We start from the raw sequence: 26,437 nt of genomic DNA, 5'->3' as shown, positions 1-26,437 counted from the left end.
GTATAAAAAATACATTGTTAAAATAATAATCTGATCGTTTTTATATTAAAACCAACATCACTGCTAGACAAATGTCTTCCAACAAATGAATACAGCTATTCCAAAATTAGAATCCTGTGGCAGTATATGTGCTTCTGTAAATTTACAGTTTGCTAATGGTACTCCTGACTTACACCACTGAGAGAAAATAGAAGATATTCTATTCTATTCTTTTCTATTCTATTCTATTCCATTTTATTGTGTTCCTTAATGGTGAAGTATCACTTAAAAAACACATATCTAACCTCCAGGCTTATAAATGTTTAGGGTAAATAATCATATTAATTATATCTCTATAAAGAGGAAATCTTTACTGAATACATATTATTACAGAGTATATAATCATTAAATGCAGGAATTTTATTTACATGCATTTTTAGATGCTGACCTTGAAAGATCACTGAAATGTCAAATCTTTACCTTTGATGTTTTCTTTTTTTTTGTATTTGTTTTAATTTTTAAAATAGGAAACCTCATTTGTAATGCAGCACTCCGGCATTATTGTGTCTCTGTGTTCTAACTTATTAATCCTAATAACATTTTTCAAACTCTGTCATGAGTTTCCATCATGGGAATGAGTAATGGCCAAGCAGCAGCATTTAGAAAACCAGACACAAAATAAAAATAAAAAACTACACACAGAGTGCACCCCTGTTTAAGAGTAATGTCTGCTACAGATATAGGATACCAGCAGTAAAGAGAGAATTAGTGGACAAATTGATGACAGACAATAGCATTAGCCAGCAAGGAGGGGAAAAACAGATATGCAATGGTTTTTGAAGGCCTATCTCAGCCAAAAGGAAACAGTAGTGGCAACAGAACCATCCAAGAAATGACCCCAAGAAACAAGGACAAGCGTACTACTGCCCCCATGGCTGTCCTTTCTGCAATAATTCAGCACAAACCTCAGAAGGAATAGTCTTGAGAACACAGTGTGACTTTAGATACTTTTAAGAGCTCATAAAGAGAAAAGATGATTAGAACAGAAAAGCAGACCATTCAGAAATACAGAGAGCCTTTGAGACATGTCCCTCTGCTGGGATGCCAGCCAGGACATTACATGTTTAAATTTGTGCAAACCTTCAATACTTCTTAAATACATAAAACCATATAATTTTAGGTTATTAATTGTAGCATACCAAATTTCCTTTGACCACATCAACATGCATTTGAAAGTTATAACTACGGCATTACTCAGCTGTTGGGGGGGGAAAAACACAAATTTGTAATGTGTGTAACCTTTTGCCAGAGGTTGGACATAGTGCTTTGGATTCCAACATGAAGGGAGAGGCTCCTGGAGGTTAGAAGTGCTGGCTTTTGTTTAGACCTTAAGGTCACCATTCCTTCAGCTAAGGCCCCTGGCATCACCTTTCTCCTTGACTTCAAACACCTTGGCCACATTCCTAGACCATGTACCAATAAGCGCTAATAATGCAAAAAAAATGAAAGCCCAAACACATGGACTCCAATGGTGGTGGGGATTACTGATCCCTATCCAAGGCTCTGTGTGTACCTCTGGGCACTGCGAGCTGAATCTCTTTCTCAGCACTGGAACAAAGGTGGGAGGCAGGGAATCGGTTGCAGTGTTGTGTTTACATGTCTCAGAAAGAGAGGTTCTAAACGGTCGCTGCTTCTACAGAGAAACCAGATTTTGCTCAATACGCCTAGAGATTCCATAAGAGTTTGTGGAGGTTTTCTGAAAATTTTAAGTCCCACACAAAGATACAGATCTCGTTGTGTACATTAAAGATGTGATTTGGAAGTGCTGCTGAGTCCTGGTTATGTTTTCAGAAATGTTTTCTTTGGATTCTTTATCTATCTTTAGTCTGCAGTCAAGCTCCACACAGTCCAGATAATAATCGAGTTATTTGGAGCTGAGATACATCTAGATAATGCACTTTCTCTCATTCGCTTTGAGATCCCTGCTCTGTTTCAAGCAGCAGACTTCTTGCTTCCAGTAAAAAAGTGTGAAAAGTTCCATGTGGCTATGAAAAAGAACAGAAACACACAATGGAGTTGGTCAAAAAACAGATGTACATGAAAGCCTTAATCATTAACAACCAATGTGTTATGTTATCCTCCAGAATGAAGAATAATATAATTTCACTAAAGACAGATCTAAACACTGCATTCAAAAATGAACTCATGAATTGGTTAAAATAAGGTTCAGATATGTATTTCAGATGCAAATACAAATATGTCTTTATTTAACAGCTTGTGGTCTGTGAACTTCATTACATTTCTGTGGATTTCTGAGTCTGCAATGACTTGCCTCCGTATATAAATACATTTATTTAAACAGAGAATGTTTAAATAATGTCCAGATGATCAGATATCTCCTTTGTCTCAGCCAATCACAGCACCCAATGTACTATAGAGTGTTTTTACAAAATAAATACAATGGTTAATAGATTTAGTTGAAACGTTTGCATACTCAACCAATAGTTTCTTGATAAGTCAACTCAGATACCATTTATTAGGCCAGAAAATAAAAAGTTTAGGAAGCTATACAAAATTTTATTTTCTTGCTGTCATGATGTTACAAACTTCAGAACCAAATGCAGAAAACCGAACAGAGAGACCAGGGAAAAGGTTTAACGGGTTTTATTGAAGAAGTAAAACAGAGGGAGAAGTGTCGCTCTGAACACTGCTCAACCGGAACTGTAAAGTGAGGGAAAGACACAGCGGTTAGTTCAGGCTCAGTGGGGAATTTGACTCGTGAACTTTGAGAAGAGGATTTGGTTGCTGACTCACGTTTCCAGAGAAGTTGTTGAATCCTTGACTCCTGTCTGTGTGCCGTGGTTCCAGTGTTTGTCTGATTCGGTGGAGGGCAATCAGGGTTACCCAAAATGCGGTTGATAGTTGGTGAACGGAAAAACTGACTGCCACTCAGATTCCCTGCGGTACTTTAACGGGTCGTAGTGGACAACAATCCCTTTCTCAGTGAGAAGCTCAAACGATCTCTTGGGGAAAGTGGATCCAAACCTCCTGTTTGAACCCCAGCTCAGTTTGAAGCTCAGTTGATCCTTCCAGGGGTAGAAGGTCCGAGACAACTCAGGTTGACAAAAACTCAGTTTGACTCAACAAACTCAGCTTGGCTAGAGTACCCAAAACTGTCAAACACTCTGGCGTAGAGGTAGTGGCAGTCAGCAGCTTAAGAACACTCCGTTTAGCGAGGAAACCATCAGCAGGTGTGTGAGGAGGTGGACCAGAACCAGGTGCCTCCTGGTGGATGAAGGGAAACAAACACAGAAAACACAGACATAAAGACAGGAGTCCTGACACTTGCACTTTTTTTTTTTTTTTTACAAGAAAATTAATCTAATTAATTAATTACCTAATCAATTAATCCAAGACATTTCCTCTTTCTTTTCACGCTGTTGCCAGGCAACTAGTGACTCACTTGACTCCGTTAATGCTTATTTACTCATTTTGCCAAAATTAGATCTACCGACACATTGTTTAATTAAGGTAAATATAGAAAATGTTTGAGGTAATGAAAATATAGAACAAAAACATAGTGTAAAACAAAGAATAAAAAAAAAAGTTAAATAACATAAGCCACCAGGGTGCCTAAATGTCAATGGTAAGAGTGAGCAAGTGGTTTAGAAATTGTCACATATACTTTGTCCCTTTAAACAGTGAAGTCATTCTTTAAAAATGCTTTTTTCCATTTACTCCTGCTATCTTTGTCAGACATTAGAATACATTGATTATCACCTCTGTTTTAGTTTGACAAAAAGCAAAAACAGAGAGAGAGGAATTACTTTTTCCCAGAAATGACTGAAAACTTAACTACTCTTTCTATCGAAATGGAAATATTTGAAATTAATTTCATTACTCAGCACAAACATTCAAAAGATTTCAGTGCAGCATTTTCCTTTATGAGAATCACCTTTCCTGGTTGGACGTCAACCAGTGGCAGCAGTGAGTTGTGCTTCTGACTGACAGAACAAAGTACGATGCCGCTGTGAGGGCATGCTTGGATGTTTGGCTCGACCTCATCACAACAGCTCAAAGAGTGGTACAAGCTCTGATTTGATTATAAACAGGCCCTCAAGGCTCAAAGAATATGTGTCAGACATTGGTTAAAAGTCCCCCCTAACAATTAACCACTCGGCATGGAAAATGCCCAGTGAAAACACCCATAAGCTCCCCCAGTTCCCACTGGAGACTGGCTGTGAACTCCTGTGAACCCTGCAAAATCATGAAAAGAAATCTAGACTGTACTGAAGCCACAAGTGTCTGAAACGCTTGGCAGAGTAACAATTAATTGGGTTGGGTTTGTTAAATTGTAATATGGGTCTGTTGTGAATGCAGTGTTGAGAAACAACAATTTGGAATGTCAATTACAGCTACAATAAATCTAAAAACAATGGCCATTTAAAACTAGAAGTTGCATGACCTGATGGAATGATTGTGATGAAGTGAGGGCAGTCATTCGATTCGGCTTCTGTCCTAGTTCACGCTGTGCTTTTATTAGCTAGCCACTTAGAATCTTTCTTTAAATTACCCTGAATAATAAACTGAGCTCCATGTGTTTTTCCATGCACTCGGCAAGAGAAGCTAACGGTGTAACTGAATCACAAACCTCCAATTGTGTCTAAGGTGGAATATTTCACGATCCTGGTTATCTAACGAAAATATTGTCACTAGACTCATTTCCTATATGGTGCCAGAACAGCAGAAGAGTAAATGTGTGAACAGTGTTCAGAAGGGCGACTCTTAACCTGCCGTGAGTTTGTGTGTCTCCGGCTCAGGTTTCAGGGGTGGCTGTTTTCATATCGAGGCTACACTAACCTCCACCTCTTCGGTGGATTTACAGCCAACTGAGAGCCAGTGAACAAGTGGCAGCATACATGACTTTCATTCAATTTCTTGACAGTTTTCTTGATTCGGGGCATGAACTGTGAAAATTTAGAAGTCAGTGAAAAGACGCAAGAGGTGTAAAGGGATGCCTTCTGGTTAATTTAATAAATATTGTGGAATCTCTAAATTTGATTCACTCCAGTCTCTTTCCACTTATTCTCTCTATTCAGCAACTGAATTTCAAAACAAAAGATTTGAGAAATTTAATACAAATCTACTGGTGTATTCCAGTATCCTCAGCTCTGGAATTTAACATCTTGAGGTGATGTAATCACTTAAGGTTTTTAGCTTGTAGACCCTTCAATTCAATTTAATTTATTTATAGAGTGCTAATTAACAACACTTGCCATCTCAAGGCACTTTCAAATTCAACCAGAATATACAGGCAAATTGATTCAAAGTTTTTTATCTAAGGAAAACTCATTGACTCAGAGGCAATCCCTCAAACTAAGCACGCTTGTAGCGACAGTGGAGAGAAAAAACTCCCTTTTAACAAGAAGAAACCTCCAGCAGAACCAGACTCAGTGTGAGCGGCCCTCTGCCGAGGCTGACTGGGGTTCAAGGAGATAGAAGCAGACATACAGAAATAAGCACAGAAACAAAATGCAACTTTCAACAAGCTCCACAGGCTTCCCCGTCCAGGAAACACACAGCAAGGCAGACGAGCTCTGAGCCAACTCCTATGTCAGAGGATGAAGAGAGCACATCCAGCCAGTCACAGGAAGAGAAACAGGACTACACTGAAAAATAAGCCTAGCTCCAACATGTATAAACAAAAGCGTTGATGGCAGCAGTACAGCTGATATTTCTCTTCAGGATGGAGTCACAGGAACAGACCAGATGATGCTACTATGACAAAAAGCCCAGAGAGAGCATGACATTACGGATTGAGCTAACTAATTCTGCAGAGTGGGAGAATAGAGATAGAATGAAGCAAAATAATAAAAATGGGGTCCCTATGTCCCCCAGCATTCTAAACCTATAGCAGCATAACTAAGGAGATAGCTCAGGATAACCTGAGTCACCCTACGTAACTATAAACCTTATCAAAAAGGAAAGCTTTAGGCCTACCCTTAAAAGTAGACCAGGTGTCTTTCTCACGGACCAAAACTGGTAGTTGGTTCCACAGGAGAGGATCTTGAATTCGAAAAGATCTGCCTCCCATTCTATTTTTTTTTTTATTCTACGAACCACTAGTAAACCTGCAGATTGAGAGTGAAGTAATATTTTAGGAGCACAAGATACAATAAGGTGTCTGATATAAGATAGATTGGGCATTTAAGGCTTTATATGTGAGTAGGACGAATTTAAATTCTATTTTGGATTTAATGGGAAGCCAATGAAGAGAAGCTAGGAGAGGAGAGATATGATGTCTCTTTTTAATTTTCATAAGAACTCTGGCTCCAGCATTTTCAATCAGCTGAAGGTATTTAACTACAGGTTATGGACTTTCTGATAGTAAAGAATTACAATAAATATAGATTGAAACAATTATGCTAAAGGAAAACATATAAATGTCCAGACGTTTATACTTCAGGAAGAAGACTGGTTCTGTTATCCAGAGGCTGGTTGGAGGATGTTGTTATCCGCAGCTTTTGAGTACTTCTATTAACCTAGGGTGAAAGGCCACTCGAAGTGGAAGAGTTCATCACTAAAAAGAATCGTTAAAGGTAGGTTGAATTCAAGGACACTTACATTTTGTAAACATATCAATGTTTATATAACACAAAGTTAAAAAAATTAATTTTGGTAAATAATTGTTCATTCATGGGAAATGTGTCACAAAGAAAAAATAATGCAACCATTAAACTGATATTTATTGAACAATTTCCAATTTAAACAGCATAGCAGTGTGTTATTTGCTCCTTATTGCTAGTGATTCCCTGCCAACGCAAACCTAAATAGGTGAAGTTTGGTAAACTCTACTGGAATCTTAACTAGAACTGAGGGCTTTGGAAAGATGAGATTAAGATTAATTTGTACAAAATGTCCAGTCAGCCCACTTTAAATCGGAAATATAACCTCTTATGCTATTATTAAAATAATAAAAATAATTCATGGATTAATTCAATTTTTTTATTTAAACACCATAGCTCCAATGACTACCCAAGAGGAAGTCTGTAGTTCGGGACCTGTGGAGAATCAGTAGCCGTGTGTCCATCCAAATATAACTTTTAAAATGTTGATAGAAAGAAAATGCAAGTTTGAAGTGTTTCTATCAACAGGGGCGAATGAAAATAATAATGTTTTAATTCGTTGATCTTATGATTGAATGTAATAAACAGGAAGTGGTAGCAAACTAGTGCTGATTAGTAATAGGCTGAGGTTTTAATGAGTGTGTTGTAATGGCGCATGTTATACTCACTATAATATCAACTGATATTAGCGATGGCACATGCTCTACTGAGATGCTGAGAGGGAAGTTTAACTGTAATGCTTCTGCTGACTATTCTCCTCTTAAGCCCATCTTGTCTTTTAAAAACAAAAAAAACAAAAAAAATTTAAAACCAGCTCAAGCTAGGGGAATATTTTTTTTGCTGAATAAATTTTGTTGATTTAAATTTTGCTCTTTTGATCCAGCTCTACTAATGCAATGCTAAATACTAATGTGCATGGACAAAGATAGAAGGAAACACATCTTGTGATACTTAGAGTCCATATTTCTTTCCAAGACTGCATGTAATTTGTAAGATCTAAGGTGTTATAACCTAGCCTGACGTAGTCCTGCTCAATTCTAGTCAGAATATGAGTCTGATACTGCTCCATAGAGCTGTGATTATGGGGCGTGTTTCGAACGAACCAGGAAAAAAAATGCCTCTGCACTCAATTGGATAGACCTACAACCAATAAGAGCAATGGAGTGCGTGACGTATGTTAAGCAAGGCATAGTTGTTGTCAACAAAAATCAAAGCTTGCAGTTGCACGCCTAGAATAAGAAGATGAGACTTGATCGCGTTTCTCTGTTCCTCTTTTAAAATTAATTTGCTGTCGATATCTTCAAGAACAGACCTAATAGCAGAATCTATTCACCTAAACTCTCCAGCGGCAGCCATTGTTTTTGTCACCCATGCGCGCTTTGGTCACGTGGTTGATTACGTTACTGTTGATCATCGGTCCATCATCGTATAAAGCCCGCCCTGACAATTTCATTGGCCCGCCAGATATTGTGCGAGCATACTCGCGCTACTACTGAGCAATGCCAGACTGAACCTCAAACCTTGTGGGCTGGACTAAGTTCGGAATGGTACCCAGGCTAGTTATAACCTCCTAGAATAAGGCAATTTTGAGCACTACCTGAAAACTTAAAAGTGTGTAATTACTACTGTTGCACCAATACCAATACCAGTATTGGCGGGCGAGTACCAATAAATAGGGCACTGATACCCTTTTGGGAGGCGATAGTTCAATTATTGTCACCCATTCCAGGTAGGCAATAAAAAGTTCTACCGGATTCACTTTGTATTAGTCTTTTTCCTGTTTAACAAAGGTAGGCAGCAGCTTGACAAAGCCATGATGGCAATTATTTAACATCCAAGTAGTATGCAGTTCTTCATATATGTACACACACATCAATTTCAAACAGATAGTATCTGTATGGTATCGGTATCAACCAATACTGCACAGCCAGGTTAAGGTATCGGTATCAGTGCCAAAAAATGGCATCGGCCCAACATTAATAGTTACTTTAGTAGATTAATGCTCTAAATCATATGACCAGAACAGAAAAGACAGACACCGCTGACTAGACACAACACCAGCTATCTTCTATCCGTATTAGAGTACTGTCCAACTGACAATAATGGGTTGTTCAGAGTGCTTAAAAACCGGCATGCTCATTAAGTTTTGGACTAGCTTTAAAAACTTTCAAACATCAAATTACTTTTGAACATTAAACGTAATCCAGTTAAATCCATCACTCAGGTTAAACATTTGGCAGTTCTAATTTTTTTTTTGTGTAGTAATTTTATTAGGATATAAAAGTTTTATTACACAACCTTTCCTGAGGTGCTGATAAATGGGGTTCTAATGTTCAAACTGTATTGTGAAAGCTGCATCTGTCTAAATTGTTGATTGCTTTCTCACTGTCAGGTGTGTATGTTGTATACTGTAGGCAGGTGGTTGTTAAAGGCAATTACGTTTTCTACTACAAAGAAAATATTTAAGGAGTGTCTACAATACCGACATTTGTATTTTTATGTTGGTGGAAACTCTTCAGACAGGAGCCAAGAACAGATAGTCCTAAAGTACAAACTGGTTTGGTAAAGGCAAACCCTTACTCCATGAAATTTGCTCCAGCTTTGCACATCAGAACATTATGTAAACATTCTTCTTTGTCTTGTTAGTCAGACAGATATATTTCAAATCAACAGCTTCCTCATCAGATGAATATCATTATCAAACCAAATTGGTCTCGCTTGCAGGATTTTGGTTTCTCAGAAAAAAATGTCTTGCATTCCAGTTGCCATGATGTTTTAAATGATCGACTCTGTAATGTTATTCTAATAACACTTATTAGCGCCTTGCAAGTTTACTGCAGTAATCCAGTGCCAGACTTGTTCTTATTTTCTTTTTTTATGCCTAAAATATAAACTTGTTTACGATAACCTGAAATATTTCTATATATATCTGTATTTATATCTTCACAGCTTCATATACATTTTTTTTTACTGTTTATAAACAAGTTATTATCAAATATCTCAAAGGGAATCAAAACCGGATTGTTATTTATATTCCTTAGTTCCCTTTTCTGAAATACAGCAGTAAGAAACCTTAGATCATAGCAAAGGTTTTAGTGTAGGAGAATTTTCCCTTTTAAGTTTACACTCACCTTTTCTCCACATAGTCTGTGGTAGGACCATCTCTTCTTCTCTCCATCTAAACACCTTTCATTAAGCTCACCTGGCTGGCATGAAAAGGGTCAGTTTAAGTCAATTGTACTGGCTTTTCCCCGCAAACACAACGTGTGCATAGCAGTCCCATCCATGTTTACTGTAAATGGGACTCTTTGTTATCCATGTTTGCTCAGTCTTTCACAGATTAATCCTCATACATACAAGAAACCTGATGCAAACCTGTCCATTGTCCTCACAGAGCCTGTGTCGCACAAAGGCACACACGTTTGTACCCAAACCAATTTTTTCAGTTTAGCAAACTGGCCCTAGTATTTTCGGACTATGGATAAAGGTATCAGTTTATATATGGTGTTTAAGTGTTGCACTGATATTATGGTACTTTCTATTTATTATGTTTAATGGGAATTTGCAAGTGGAAATCCAAAGCAGCCTCTAGAAATAAAGCTGTGAAAGCCAACAGATCTATACTCGACGACCAAAGCAAATAGCCAATCCCATTGGTTTTCTTAATTAGAACTACATACCTGATTGATTGTCCAATGTTCCTTCTCCAACTTAAAAAAAAAACTTATCAAAAACCATCCCAGCCAGCCAGTAAGACTACTGAAACCCACTTTTCTGGTCTACGTATGACTGTTTTACACTATATCTGCAGCACAGCTGCAGTGTTCGACTACAACTTTGATGTCTTTCCACCTACTGAAGTCAGACTATATCCATTTTTGGCATTTTAGCTGCTTATTGTTTTACATATAGACTTTTTCCTCCCCAAAAAAATCTACTGCATACTGTCAATGTCAATTCAATTGTTTTAAGCAGGCCAGAGAACTGTTTTTTTTAGGCTTACTGCAGTGTAAATTACAGTCTCACAGCCAGTAAAACTTGCCAAAAACTAAATAAAAAAATGTAAATTCTAATGTTGCCATTTATCACCACCATCTTTTTGTATACAGTTGAAACATGTCTCACCCAGCTTCATTTAAACTGAATGTGTGTTTCACAGACAGTGGCAAGTGGTTCTCCGCTGTAGTAAATGTTCAGCAGCCTGGGCAATTATAAGTTGGACTAAATTAGCTATTCGACATCTGGTGTGGATCTAATATTTTGAATAAATTAACTGCTTGCTTTCTCCAATATTCCTGCATCTGTTGCCATGGTTTTGCTTGTTGTTTGTTTCCCTAGACTGGCCTGTATTTGTTAAATCTTTGCAAACGGCCTGAAAATTTTATGTGGACCCCACATATAGAATTGTTTAAAATTGCAGTGACACATCTTTTGACAACACATTGCTCATAAATATGTTCATTAAGTATTAAAGGAGTTTAAGTCTTCATGGAAAGTAAGAGGCACACTCACATCCTACCTGTTCCATCTCTGTATTGCTTGCCACCCAAAAAGGTCCACTAATGCTAAACTTTGGTTTATATTAGCAAACATTTTACCTCCTTGTCCAGAAGCGGCAACCTTTGCATGGCTTTTAAACCCTTTTGATGCATTAGACACTAATTATGATGTTTTTGCTCTTTTTCTTTTTTGTGCTTGAATCTGATAAAGGAAACGATGAGAAGAAGCCATCTCTCAGCTCTATCACAGACTTACTAGGATCAAGCAACACCTGAGGTCCACGTCAAGTGACTTCAACTATCTATTCCTATTGGTGCATTGACGTTATTTAGGACCCCTTGAAATGTATACAAATATTTTTACACTATAGATATATATTTTGGTAAAATTAATATTTTATTCTGCACCCCTCTAGGTCAAAGTTACAAATTTTGATGAAAAATGTGCAGCTATGACCTTTAAAACACACAAAATAAAGTATTGAATGTTTTCATCTTGCATTAGTTCCCTAGTCAGGCATCTGAGATGAATCCATTGCAGCATTAATATAATAAGGATATATTTTAACACTCTTTATCTGAAATAACTGATTTAAATATTCACCTTAAAAATCAATAACATGAACCGAAATGACTAGTGCCTGGCGTTAGCATGGCAGAGCTTCTGTAGGTGAGTCACTCTAACACAGAACATGTTTTAATTCAGTTTAGTCATGTGACAAACAGACAGTGGGTGGAAACTTGCTCGTCTGCTTTAAAAGCTGTCAAAGAGACAGATATAAAGCTCCCAGATGGTTCTTCAAGCAACTGCCTGAAAGCCCTGAAGGTTATAGGTGGGATGTGCAGGTGTAATGGTATATCACCTGAACTTCCCTGACCTCACAACTGCTGCTTAAAATATTTCCTCCTCTCCGTCTTTCTTCCTGTTCTCGTGTGTCAAGCATGCTATGGGACTCAGTTTGTTTTGAAATAAAAAGAGTTAAACTCAGCTGTATTTTTTGCATTAATCTCAATCTTACAGCCAGAATCAACACAGAGATTCATTTCTTGCCTTATAATGCACCATATGACTAAAGATATCAGTTTTTGGAATTTAAATCTAAATATAAACTGTAAAAAAAATAATCCAGCCCACATATAGAGATGGAAGCTACACAAATACTAGAAATTAGAATAAAATGACCTATCAGACAAGCTCATCATTCACAGAAATACTGGGCTAATAGCATCAGCCTTGAAATAGTCACAGATGGCATTTATTTAATTTTATCAGGAGAAAAAACATTGTTTATTCATCAAACCAGTCAACTTTGGTCAATTAGCAACTTGAACATTTTGAGAATGTACATCGGACAATGACAACATAAGGTTTACGGTCTGTACGAAATAAATAGCAACGTTGCTCATTTACAGCTTGGCTGGAGAACAAATAAAAAAACAAAAACAAAACAAAACAAAAAAATACATAAGGGTTAATCTTCATATTTAAAATGACATACAGAGGTGTTGTGATTCTTGTGAACTCACTAACTGATCCAAAAAAAAAAAGCTCTCATTTTTAAATAAAGCTTTTCACGTTTAATATGTACCTTCAAGAGCCTGTTATAGTTAAATAAATAGAATGCTTTCAATTTCTAACATGCACATCCAATTTGTCCGGGGAAACTATTTACAGTTCACTGGTCCTACACGTCCGCCTTTCTTTTCATTTTTTTTAACTCCTCTACACGATTCTTTCTCATCACAAACGCTCATACACACACAAATGTACAGTCACTCTTGCAGACATGCTGCATCTATATACTATTAACACAATACCTAAATCTATGGCAAGTGATCAAAATGCTAACGGTGAACGTAGAAGTCCATGTAGTGTGAAGAAGAATTAGTCCAAACACCACATCTTAACCAGGGAGGGGCTTACAAAAAGTTAGTTTACAATTGATCATGCACTGTATAAACTCAGCGTGTTATTTGGTTTGAGAGGTTTTCATCAGTGGCTTCCGTATCTACTTGTTTTCTTTAGGTGTACAAAGAAAAGCTTAAGGAATAATTAATCCTAACAAATAATCTCTAAGAATATTTAAGTCTTATGTAAGTCCCTCCATTCCTCACTCTCCCACAAAAAGTGGTTTTTCTATCTTTTTGTAAGCTTCCACGTATAACCAGGAGCTGCTGGAAGGGGTTGTTTCTTCATCTCCATAGTAGTGTAGAAACTCCAGGCCATCGCAGGTTGAGATGGGCAGTTTCTTATTTCTTTTCCTATCTTGTGCTGACGCTTTCTGTTCCAATCATATTCATGACGCAAAGTAAGAGTTCTGCATTGAGTAGAGGCGGTCGATGGGGTTTCCCACGCGGGCCTGCATGGAGTTGACTTCTGAGGAGGCCATGAAGCAATCGCTGAGGCTGGTTAAAGATGTGTCGCTGTCTATGTCGTGAAATGCAGAATCATTGCCTGTGAAGAAGAAGACATTGGGGGGTGGGATAAGTCAGGACCATATACCATACTATATGAATTACCATATTGTGGTATATGATTAAAAATATGCTGGATTAACAATGCAAAAATTGAAATTCTAATTAAGTCATTTTTGTGTTTAAATAAGTGCATTTTATTTTTAATTGAGGGGGTAAGTGAGACTTTTTGCCAATGAAACGAGACAATTTACACTTAAAATAAGAAAAAAGAACTGCATTGTCTTATTTCAAGTGCATATGATCTAATTAACTTATTCTAAGAGTAAAAACACTAATTCCATTGGCAAATCATCCTATTTTTCCGCTCAAATTAATTGTAAATTAACTTAATTTAATACATTTTCACTTATTTCTAGACCGTTTTTGCAGGGAACACTATCTTTGTATAATTGTTTTTGTTTAACATGATTTTTTTCTACTATAAAGACATAACATATTAAGCACAGCTTCATAGTGTTATTTACATTTATTCATTGATTTTTTTTTCTTTTCATACATAGCGTAGTAACTAAGTAATAAATGAACTCCCTTCAAATTAAGTAGTAGTCTTAAGTGCTTATTAGAGAAATTCCAAAGAGCAGAAGAGGGAAAAAAGCAAAATAAAATACAAGACAACGAAGTTTCTGAGAATTCTTGTTCCTGTAACCAAGGAGGAAACCATTTTCCAGCTAACAAGGCACCTGTGAGATCGACAAGCAAAGGAGGAGGACCAGGATTGTGTCGCCTCTAGGTTAAAAAGAACTGGAGTTTCGCTAAAACTGCCGCCACATTGAAAACTTTTACATTTGTGGAACGGCACCATGGAAACTTTGAGGCTGACACACCTTTTTTCTTTTTTACAATACATGTTGTCTTTTAAGTAACGCTGGTTTAGCAGGTCCAAATATGAGGAAACGATCTGGATTTTATGGACCACAAATTCATGTTTAACGTTGCTTGTTTCTATTGTGCTTTGCTTTGGGGAAAAAGGGTGTTTGACTGCGTCAGTTCAAAGTGTCATTAATCATGTAACAGTTTGGATTTTTTAAATTCATTTTGTTTTCTAAAGACACTCGGGGAACGAATTGTTTTTGTCAGATATTCTTTAGCGTTTAAAAGTATATCAAACAAAGTAATCAGAAATGGATCACGCTGTTAGTTTAGCTTAAAAAAATAAAACCAGTTCCCTTCATTAGAGGATACAGGAGGTTTGCAAACCGTTCATTGAGATACTATAATGAAACAATTAAGTAAGCCCTGTGACATATTGGTAGCAGAGGCACATATGTGTAAAACATATGTTGTTTGAGAGCTGGCCTTCAAGTATCTGATCTTTTCATTAGTCAAAGAAAATTCATGTTGGCCTCTCTTACATAGTGATATATTTCTAGACACTAAAGTGTTAAATATTTATAAAAGCTAAAGTGAAATAAATCAAACTGATGCATATATGTTTAGGAGGAACATTTGCTAAACGCTATGATTTAAAACTATCGGCTGCGTTTCTTTAGTCAGAAATGTTTTACCAATTGAAACAGTATTCTGAACCTGACTCCATTATTTTTCTGGCTGCTTGTCTTATAATTTGCATTTGTAATGGATTAGCACTATGTAAATACACCTAATTAAAAATATTTGCCCTTGCACTGCAATTAGAGCTGATGCACAGCAATGCGATTGTTTTTTGTTTTTTTTCTGGGTCTGAAACAGTTACTTTTTAAATCATGGTACACATTAATACCAGTAATCAGTGCCTATTAAGAGGGAGAGACGTCAGAAAAATAATAACAAGAAAATTGCTCTGATGGTAAAATCAGAGAATTTTTATATTTGGGATTTATAGCAGAGATGGGAATATAAAATTACTAATAGTAACTTTGAGAAATAGCTGTAATGTGTCATCAAAATTGCTCAAAGGCTTTTTCTTAGATATCATCAAAGCTCACTTTTTGCTGCTCTCACTGGAACGATTGAAAGACAGCAATGGGGCATGTAAACAAGGGGCACCCTCCTAAAAGATCTGGTTAATAGCAACTGTTTACGCCTTTCATAAAGCCTCAATGTGTTATTTCTCTGGGGGGAATAGTTAACTTTATTACACTCTGGATCTTAATGATAGTGTTGCACAAAATGGGGACAGTGTTTTGAGAGATATCGTTTAATGCCTTGCCAATATTGTTCTGCTCCCCAAACCAAAAGAGAATGATGAGACGAGGGATTTGGTTTCTTACTACTGCGAAGAACTAAATGGAAGCAAATTATAAGGAAGTTATGAACTTCAAGAAATGGTCCCATTGGGACACGTTGAGGACACCATTCAGAAATGTGCTGTTCCAGCCCGGTGGACTCAAAAATGATTGACTATTTATTTTTATTTTTTTGCATTTTAATTCTTTCTCGTATCAAATTAAAATCAGAGGGATGTTTTCCCAGTTCTGATTCATTAGCTCTCCATCCTTGGACTGCAGTTTGTCTCAGCCAAACCGCATTTCTACTGACATTAGGAAACATCATCATTGACATGGCATCTTTTAGAAGTGGAGGCGTAGAGTTAAAACCATATCAAACAGATTTGAAAGCATACCTCAAACCCCAAGAGTTAATGAGAACAGTTGTGTTATCTCATGTGGGAGGAGATGCTGCTCGCTCCTCTCAGGGAGTAGCTTAAATCAGGGAGCTGCGGCCTTAGCACATGCCCCGCATCGAGGAGCTGTGATTAAGGGACTGGCATGTGCTCTACTCGTGTGTATATGGGAGCTGTGCAGTGTTAGGAGATGAACACTCACCATATGGGTTCATATGGTCCCCAGGCATCTGTGGGGGGGTGAGCCCCTGCTGAAACGGGTCTGTGCTGTAACCGTTCTGATCCATGGTGACCAGCTGCTGCTGTGGCGGAGCCAGCGGTGTGAAGGAGTTCATCATCCCCTCCATCCGATTGGACATCACCTCTGCAGGAAATGAAATAAAAGCTTCATGGAGCATAATTTTACATAAAATATCTCTAATGATGGAAAAACATGCGCTGACTGTTAATGTTTATTTGCAGAATCGGTCTGAGGCTGTACTGCAAGAGTCCCTTAAGAAACCTGAATTTATTCATATCATAAATTTTTAAACATGCATTTATTACGTATATGTGTACTACAACTATTAACATGAATTCACATTAAATACATTAGAGCACTGTTGAATAATTCCTCTCATTTCATTAGCACCATTATGTGATACACTTTCTATAGATTATCTAAACAGACTCATTTCTAATTGATATTACCCAACAGATTTCACACTGTCCCCCATTATGATCTTTAAAAAATAAAAAAAATCTTCAGATCATTTCAGGTAAAGACAATTTTATTGCCTGATCTTAAGGATTTTTCAGCAGTCCATCCTTATGTATGCAGTTCAGGTGGTTAAGTGTAGAGAGTGGAAGTGAAAAACTATTCAGATACTTTTAAAACAGTAATATGTCCAAGAAGTGAATAAAGAGAGAAAATACTTTGCTGTTTGACTTCACAGATTTCTATGTAATATATTCTGTTTAAGGTAGATTGGCACAACTACTGCTGATGTACTACAGTTTTATAGTTACTGGTTTTGATGGTTATTGTGAAGACCTTTCCATTTGTTAGCAATACTTGTTTAAAATTATATTATCATTCAAATTGTCTATTATAGCTCTAAAATGATAAATTCCAACTTTATGTACAGTAGCATTTCAGGCACTCACTCAGATTGTTTTGTGTAAAAAAACAATTTAATAAAGACCTATTGTCAAATTTGTAAAAAAATTAATTAAAAAAATCAAATCTGTAAAAACTACATATACATAGAGAATAAATCAGGTTATAAACCTCATTAGTATAATAAATTGTGGAAAATTTGTTGCTGTTTTCACTAGAAGTGGATTCGTTTTAAAATGTAAATATTCTGTATTCATATAAAATGTTCACAAAACCATGATCAACCTGATAAGCATGGCTAATTTTTCACATTAATTAAAAACTCTGAGTTTATAAACAGCTGAATGCATGGCGAAATATAAATATCTTCTTTCTCTCTAGAACCTGACTCACCCTGTAACTATGGTGCAATTGGGCGCCCCCTGTTGGTTTGGAGACTATACAGCAGTTGTTCAGTTTGCCTTTGACTTGGCCCGGCTCTGTCTGTTTGTACTGTGGATGCTTTTGAGAAAAGTTCCTACAGCTATCCAATACCTGGATTGCATGCCTGACTCTGTGTTAGTATTACTATGGCAACCTTCAATAGTTCTGCCACAACTACGCTTGACAAACACTGCTTTGGGCTGACTGAGTGTCAAGAGGGACACAAAGCTGCCTCGTAGCTTCAGTACATTGAGCCCATCCCCCCCCAAATGTTTCACCATCCAATGATTTTGTACAATGATGTCTGTCATTTATTATGTTTGCCTCTGGAACATGATTTTCAAATTTATTGTGCAGCGCTCCCGTTTATTCGCTGGCATATTTATACTCTGTTAGCCCGCTTAATCACTGAACGCAAATTTGATTACGGTGCAGCACAGATAAGTAATGAGTAATTTCTGAGTTCTTGGTTTCCAAACAGCAAGACTTGCAATATTTTAATTCATTTTAATCAAATGAATAGCTTGTATTGAAAAAGTGCTTTGCTAATATATGGATTTTTAAATTTTGTCTCATGAAAAATTAACTTTAGACCAAGAGGTGTTTGTTATAAGGTTGAGATCTACTTTTTTAACCATTCTTTTTTAAATATAAAAAACATTATTTGTATTCCGCCCCTCTGAGAAATACAGCTTCTTTGTTGCATAATCTTGCTTCCTTTGGTTTCCTCATGGTTATGTGCAGTGGTAGGTCTGTTTACTGTGTCCCCTGCATTGTTGCAATTTTTTTCTTTTGCCATAAAGGCTGGATAAACTTCATATCTACTGTGGTACCCTGGAAAAACGATCTAGAAATAAGTAAAAAATCTTTAAATTAAGTGCATTTACCCTTATTTTGAGTAGGTAAATTAGATATTTTGCCAATGGAATGAGTATTTTTACTCTTAAAATAAGATAATTAGATAACATGCACTTGAAATAAGACAAATCAACTGTCTTTTCTTATTTTAAGTGTAAATTGTCTTGTTCCATAGGCAAAATGTCTCTTTTACCTCCTTAATCCAAGAACAATTGCACTCATTTTAAGAAAAAATGACTTACCTAGATTTCAAATTTTTTTCCCAGTGTATTGTAGATTTTTACATAAAAAAATTGATAGGTTTGTAATTTTTTCATTTCATATACTATTTCCACTTTTACATCATGGATTGAACAATATTTAGTGAGCTGATGAAAGCCTAGGATATAGTTTCATACTTAAATCGGCTTCATTTATTAGAGAAACCCATTCTAAAGATAATGAGCAGTGTTAGATTTAATTTAGGGGTATCAGGGTAATGGATAGCTTAGTTTTTTTAAAGTAAAAAAAAAAGATTTAAATGGTATGAAAACATTTGCCAGCCACCTGGGTGGGTAGTATATGCATACCGTACCTTGGCCAAGCCTCTGGGAATTCTGCTGCTCTTGTTGTTGCTGCTGTCTTCTTGCCAACTTCTTCATCTGAAACGAAGGAGTCAAAGTTGTGAAGAACTCCCAAAACTAACATGCTGTCTTTAATTTAAAAAGGATGCTCCTCGTTGTTCACCCTTGCGTGAACCGCCTGAAATCTCTATCTCAGCGCGCCTCATTGTCGAGTATCAAAGGTTTTCCTAAGATAATCATCAGCAAAGAGGAGGGCGTAGACATTTAATGCAGGAATAACCTAGATTTGCAACTCTTTGCAGCGATAAGTTTAAAGCACATAGTTGTAGTGATTTAGTGGCAGGACTCTTAAACCAAACGGAGCTGTTATTTTTAGAAGAAGAGTGTTGGATTTAAATTTCTCACCTTGGCCCTCTGGTTCTGAAACCACACCTGGACGACTCGAACACTGAGTCCTGTCTCTGCAGCAAGCGTCTCCCTCACCTAAAGACACAAAGGACAAACGCCTTTAACAAAAAGAACGTAAAGAATGGATCAGTTGCCACATTTTGAATTACACTGGCACGCATGCTGAATGGTGAACTCTTTCAGTTATTGTATTTTGAAAGTTCTGGAGCAATTTCAGCTCTTGTTTTAGTGCTTCAGGGCTGAAGCACTGCATGCAGTCTCCTCCTCTCTGTGCAACTTTTGGTGCAGAAGGACTGCGTTACTGCAGCTTGCCTCAGTAACCCAGAACAGAATACAGTTCCCCACTTCAAAGCTCTCCTCACAGTTAAAGGGGATCTTTAATTTGAGGATTATTCATCAAACTACAGTAGGATCTGACTTTGTTGTAGATGCCTATCCTTACCTTTCTACATGGTTTGGAGGACACCTCGAAGGAGGCTTTAAAAGCCCTTCTCTGCTGAGTGGTAAGAATAGTTCGCGGTCTCTTGGGTCTCCTGGGATCCTTCCCATCATCCCCTTTGCCCTGGCTTCCGATGCCTTTCTCTGGCTTGATGTCCAGCTCCTCATCATCACTTTTCTCTACAAAAAAGGGGACATTTTTTACCAAAATGAACAGAAATTTGAACAATGCAGAGCCTTTTAGCTGTCGACGGACTGCTGAAAAATTCACATTTTTATTCACCCCTGTTCGGTTAGGAATGAACAGCCAATAAATCAACACATATGTTTTTGATACTTTATCAATTTTGTACAAAAGCAAAAGGCATGATTATACTTTCAGAAGTTTGTGGAGAGCACACTGAAATATGTTCAGTTTTTGACCCAACTGGACACAATATCAATAGTAATTTATGGCTCTCAGCTTTGGCTAATTTAAACAAAATCAGTCTCTGATAAGGAAACTTACATCAAGGGTGCCATTGAAAAAACATGGCGTGCTCATGTTGAAAACACATCCCCAGGAAAACACAAAGATTTCTTTTTCGTAGCCTTTAGAGCCAGATTCAGTTTTTGGCTTCTAAACTCTGCTACTCTAAACCTGCCAGTTTCATAAACTGTTATTCTAATAGGTTTTATTATAAAAGCACACAATCTAGATTCTTTTCCTTTAAAAAAAAAAAAAAAGACAAAGCTTGAAATGTTGCATTGTTTTATTTAAACAAAAATGCTCGGAACATTTTCCTTGTTATAAAAATATAATCTGTCAATAAAAATACTGCTGGTTGATGAAGTGTAGATTTCTAATAGATTTCACTAAATAGAACATAATACAGAAAAAAAAACATTGCTTAACATTTGGCTTTTTCTGTTGATGACATCAGAAGAAGAACAATTATAAAACAGGTTTTGGATATTTGACCTTTTTGTAGTTTTTATCATTTTATTTTTGGCTTTTTAGGGATTAGATGGTGATTTCTATTGTGTGATAATCCCTGCTGACGTGATGCAGTAGGAGAACGTTCTGATGCGTATTAAATAAATTGTCAAAATTTGACCTATTTTCTAATTATAGGAAAAGTTACAATGTCAACCCAATAAACAGGAATAAGAATAAGAACTAAGATTCTAGTTTAAAAAAGCACCTGGATTTAATGTTACTTGACAATTTGGGATGTATTTTTTTTTGTTTTTGTTCATAAAAGTACTAAAATAGTAGAATTACAACAGTGAAATGTTTGTTCAGAGAAGAAATAGCTCTGGATGACAAGTCAGTTTATCCACCTTTTACTGGAGATTCAAGAGTATTTTAGTTCAACTGTAGAGATGCACTGACCTAATTTTAATAAAGATATCAGTCCTGATGTTAACAAGGTTTATCGTGTTTTATTAGGACTTCCTTTTCTGACCTTATCTTAACTATAGTTTACCTTTTGAGATATAAATGTGTACATTCATAGATATCATACTTGTTTGAAGAGATGAGTTTATGACAGCCTCTTAAAAAATGTCAACAGTAATGATGAGAACATTAAAGCAAACAGAGCGCTGGTATCAGAACAGTATTGAGATCTGTAGTTATTAATATGTAGGAATCTGAAACTGGCTGAAGTAAAAAACTGGGAATCAGTGCATCAGTTTTTAACTGTGCATGTAAGTATGTTAGTTTTAGCTATACAAATTATAAGTAAACACCCTGAAAAGCTGTCTTTGGTTTAAAGTTAAATAAAAAGTAAAAGAAGTTGCCTTGCATGATGTCATCATGGATGTACGTAAGCTTTTATTTTTGGGAAAGGAAAGGCTTTTTTACAATTAAATAACAATTTATAAAATAGAAAAAGGACCGTGAGAAAATGATCCATATCAAGCTAAATTAAAAATAAGATTGAATAATTGTGTATAAAAGACTGACATTTAGCTGCAAACCTTGATCTGTATGCACACAACAAAGAGAACAAGAGAACAAGTGTTTCTTAATCTGAACCAGCGTTGCTGTTATTGATTTTTGGGGTCTCGTGGCTGAAAGTAGAGGCTCCTACATGACGGCTGAGCGTCTCCCATCATCTGGTTCTGATATGTCTCTACATTTCTCTACCAAAAGCCTCCGTTACGTCCTCGACATGCCGAGGTTAACCTCTGCTCATGTCGACATTCTCTTCTTCTTGAAAATCTGGAGACTCCCAAAGACATGTGTGAGTGATGCGCTGGGATGCGAGTAAACGAGGGAGGAAGGGGTGGGGGGGAGCAAGGAGCAAATATTCCCACAAGTTGACAAAAGTTGACACAGGCACAGATGTATTTGACAAATTCCCGCTTTTGTGAATGTCTAAATGTAAGCCAGATGGCGGCGAACAGAGAGGCTTGGCGAGAAGCCGTGTTGTGAGTGCAGTCTATAGGCGAGGAGCACTCGGACTGATAAGAGCTGAGGCTCACTGCAGAAAGGCCCCCCCAAATCCCTCTGTCACTCATGGTGATACAGTGATTTAATTCTTTCCAGCACCAGATCCTGCCCACGCACGGAGCGCCATTAATACCGGGTGGCTGGGCTTCGTCCTGTTTCCACTTCCTACTGTATTATAAACCCACACTCCTTGCTTGAATGGATTCAAGAAAAGCAGCCACTGCAGAGCTCCAGATGGAGCCCAATGAGTAAATAAGTTCAACCTCTTTGGGTGAATTCATTATCTCTGACATGTTAAAAATATATGAGTTCACTTCATGATAAAACACTAAAGTGAGTTTAGTTTCTGAAGTAGGGCATCTGTATTGGCAACTGCTGCGATGGAGCAGAGCATACTGAATGTAACACCACGGTACCAGATGATGATAGCACCACAGTGTTGTTCTCGCCATGCTGTGAGAGGGTGCAGGGGGCTCACCTGAGTCTGAGTCATCTGGGCTGACCGAGCTGAGTAAGTCTTTCTCCCTTTCGTAGTCGATCTTGCAGAGCAGCTGACCCTCCTTCAGGACAAACTCATCCCCCTTCCTGAGCTGACGGTCACACACACAGCAGCAGAAGCAGTTCAGGTGGTAGACGCACTCCAGGGCCCGCATCACGAACTCTGTGGGGGCGATCTTCTCCATGCAGCCGCTGCATTTGGTGGCAAACAACCTGGGGGTTGAGAACAAAAAAATCAGTGTTTAAAGCAGCTGATTAGGGTTTGCCCCCCCCCGACAAAATCACGCTAACATCACCCCTAACCAGAAACCACAGCTTCAATCATGTATCTTCTAATTATTCACATTATGCATTTAAATTTCTTGTTTTACAAGCTAGCTAAGAAAGAAAAACAATTTTGCTTAAATCTTATACTTCATATATTGATAATATCATTATGTGTATAAAACATTTGTTTAAAGGAAAAGTTTTCAGATTTTTTCTTTGAGTTACTCAGTTGGTCCAGAATACATTATTTCATTCAAGAGCAATAAACCAATTAGCATTTTTCTGTCAGCTTCACTTGATTCGTAACACTAGCTGCATTTCCATTACAAATGTATGCAAAACTATGTGAATAATTTACTAAATTCCAAAATGAAAAATGTTCGCAATTGCAGTATTTCCACTAAATAACAAACATGATTACATTTTTTACATTTGTTCACAGGTTCAATCTGTAAACACCATGCTGGATGTAAACACACATTTCAGCCATGCCTCTCAACATATTCTCATTATCAGTTCTTATGAAATCGTACGAAAAGTTATGCACACTATTTCGTACGTTTTGGACGTTTTTCCTCGAAAAAACAGATCAGTGTGCATGCGCAGACAGACAGACGAAAAAAGCAGATCCGCGGACGGACGTAAAACTTGGAAAAACAGTGCAATAATTACTTCTTCAGGTCTCTAACTACGTTGCCTGCTGTTTTGTATCTTAGGGGTAGGTGTAGGGTCAGGGTTAGGGTTAATTGTATGTTAAAATCTATGTTATTGAATGCGTAAGATGCACATGCGCAAGGATATCTTGTCTCGAGGCAAGACGTAAAAATACAACGATATACGACGAAAAAACGTCAAAAACGTACGAAATTACGGTGCATAACTTTTCGTACGATTTCATACGAACTCATAATGAGAATACACTGTGCCTCTAGTGGGCGCCTTAATCCTCCATCTATTTCTGCTCTTCTTCTTCATCTTTTTACAAGTTGGGAAGGTCCAGCTGCAGATCATGTGACCCGTGTGATGCGAAAAAAATAAATAAAAATGTTTCCATTACACTTTTGCAAAATATAACAATAATTACAAAAACCACTTCATCGAAGTGTAAAAACTTGCAGTGTTTCCGTTTAGGGAATTTTTTTTTATAATTACAATTTGTGCAATTTGATGCTTAATAGAAATGCAGCTGTCTAGGTAAATCAATTACAACATTCAATTACTAATTTCCGTTGTAGTGCCTTACTGCATTCAGTGGGTGTAGTGCTAATCTTTGAGCCTTTGACTGAATGCTGAGAAACTGTGGCTGTCAAAAAGACTGGTTGTATCTATTACTTCTTATTGTCACTTATCTTAAAAGTACAATTAAAATCTAGTCACATATGCATTTATTTTAAGTTAGATATTTCCTTCAAACTATTTCTTGCTTCTCTTCAGTAACGCTTTAGTTGTTCATTTCTAAACTGAATCGCTGACCCCTTTCGGCTGCCAAAGGGGGGGGTTACTCCTTTAGCAACAACTCATCTGTTAAAATTTCTAGGGTGGACCAAGGGCTGCGTCAGTCCAAAGTGCACTCATTCATGGAAAGGGAAATCCCTTTGAAGGCCTTAAAAAAGGGACTGTCCCAGGTTCTGCTGCAGCGCTCTTCGAATAACACAACCCCAATCAAACCTTTGCAGGAATTTTCTTTTCCTCAGATATCACACTAAGCCAGTTTTCCATTGATTGGCTTTGATTTATTAAGAACATAAAACCTAAGGACTCTCACAGGTCTATACACACATAACCTGCATGTACATGATGCATATTTATTCAGTCTTAGATTTAGAGCTTCTAGCTTGATAAAAGAATCTTCAAAATGTCTGGTTTGTTATGGTCAGAATCTGGCAAAACGGTATCCCTTTAAAAAAGCCTGATCAGTGCGCCTCTAGTTCTTTCATTTCCACAGTTCTTTATATGCATCAGATAGCATATCAGAGACTATGATTCATTGCTGGCTACTGTTCATATCTCATCTCTGCATTTAATATCATGCCCCCTGCGCTGCAACACTATCTCTATCACCATTCCCCTGACAACACCTCCATCTTCTTTTATACCCTTTCAGTGAAGATGTTTGCATTGTTTTATCGGTGACTGAGAGGCATTTAATTCGCGCCCTGTTGTTCAGAAGAAGCCACATTACACGATGCAAGAAGGCAGAGGAGTGCGGTTGATCTTGTCCAGCCGTAAAAGCTGGATTTATTAGTGGCTTCTGTGTTTGCCCTGGTCTGGGAGACAGCTGGCAGCCGCCTATCTGTTTGTGGTGAACATCTTTTTCATTGTGCGGGAGGAGGGGGAGAGGTGCAGTTGACATCATCTGCAGTTTCGGGACAGGGATGAACGATAGCGATGAATATAATGTGTAAATATGAGAGCGAGGGGAAACCAAAGGACAGTTTTGTCATGCTAATGCGGTTATAGGTACTGATTGAGTGCTGATAATGTGTGTGTTCTCACACGTGTCTAAACAGCTGTGTATGTGCCGTGAACCAATATGCTTCTGTTCTTAGTTTTATACAGTTATGTTTTCACTAATTCGTTAATATTATCCACATAAACAAAAATATAATATTTGTCTTCCAGCAAAAGGATGAGGAGAGCAACAGAGATGTCCATTTTGGCACCCGAAGGGTTCAAAAATCCTTTAATCTTTCATTTATTACAAAAGGTTAGGAAGATTATTATTGAACTATGGAAAAACCTCAAGGATAATCCCCTGCAAAAGAAATGTTGGCATGTTTCTCAAACATGCAGCGCTTTTGTTGAACTGACCTGCCAACCTGGATCTATCCTCAAAACAACCAAGTAAGGTCCATACAGCAACAGATGACGGGCAATTAGACGACAAAAAGAGAGAGAAGAACCACATTCACAGCCAGATTTCAGTCAGTCGGTCAGTTTTGATGCCCACTAACACCATTATCTTTTACTTATGCAAAATACAATAGGTTGATAGTTATTTTAGGCCTTGGTCACATGGAGAAAATAGATTTGTATTTCTACAAGGTTTATGACGATCATGGGAGTAGTTCTAAAAGCCTCTTCATCCATTCAGAAATATTTCTCACATATTACTCAGGCCTATATGTGAGTATGTAAAAGAGTAATTAAAAACGCAGCCTCAATAAAATAGGCGTGTTCATAAACCTTTCCTGCTCGTCCTGTCTGCTGGGACATCATCAATGATGGCGCATGTGGTGGAAGCCACATTAAAGAGTTCTTGGAAATGTACGAAAGAAACATGCAAAGCTTCTGTGCA

General features: G+C 37.3%; 1 protein-coding gene across 2 annotated transcripts in view; it reads right to left on the bottom strand.

The window, feature by feature from the left end:
- Positions 1 to 12,338: 12,338 nt before the first annotated feature.
- Positions 12,339 to 26,437, bottom strand: part of lmx1bb (LIM homeobox transcription factor 1, beta b) — a 64,984-nt gene continuing 50,885 nt past the window's right edge. For both annotated transcript variants that reach the window (XM_038287587.1, XM_038287586.1), the window contains 6 exons: positions 22,853 to 23,085; positions 19,939 to 20,114; positions 19,494 to 19,571; positions 19,100 to 19,166; positions 16,348 to 16,509; positions 12,339 to 13,559 (listed from right to left, as the gene is read on the bottom strand). In XM_038287587.1, the coding sequence (XP_038143515.1) occupies positions 13,402 to 13,559; positions 16,348 to 16,509; positions 19,100 to 19,166; positions 19,494 to 19,571; positions 19,939 to 20,114; positions 22,853 to 23,085 (874 nt within the window). In that variant the 3' untranslated portion in view covers positions 12,339 to 13,401. The remainder of the gene's footprint in view (positions 13,560 to 16,347; positions 16,510 to 19,099; positions 19,167 to 19,493; positions 19,572 to 19,938; positions 20,115 to 22,852; positions 23,086 to 26,437) is intronic.

The sequence above is a fragment of the Cyprinodon tularosa genome, unplaced genomic scaffold, assembly GCF_016077235.1.
Source record: "Cyprinodon tularosa strain WSP-4 unplaced genomic scaffold, ASM1607723v1 ctg240, whole genome shotgun sequence".
NCBI lineage: Eukaryota > Metazoa > Chordata > Actinopteri > Cyprinodontiformes > Cyprinodontidae > Cyprinodon > Cyprinodon tularosa.
Note: the sequence above shows the minus strand (reverse complement) of the source record. Positions and strands in the feature narration are given on the sequence as shown.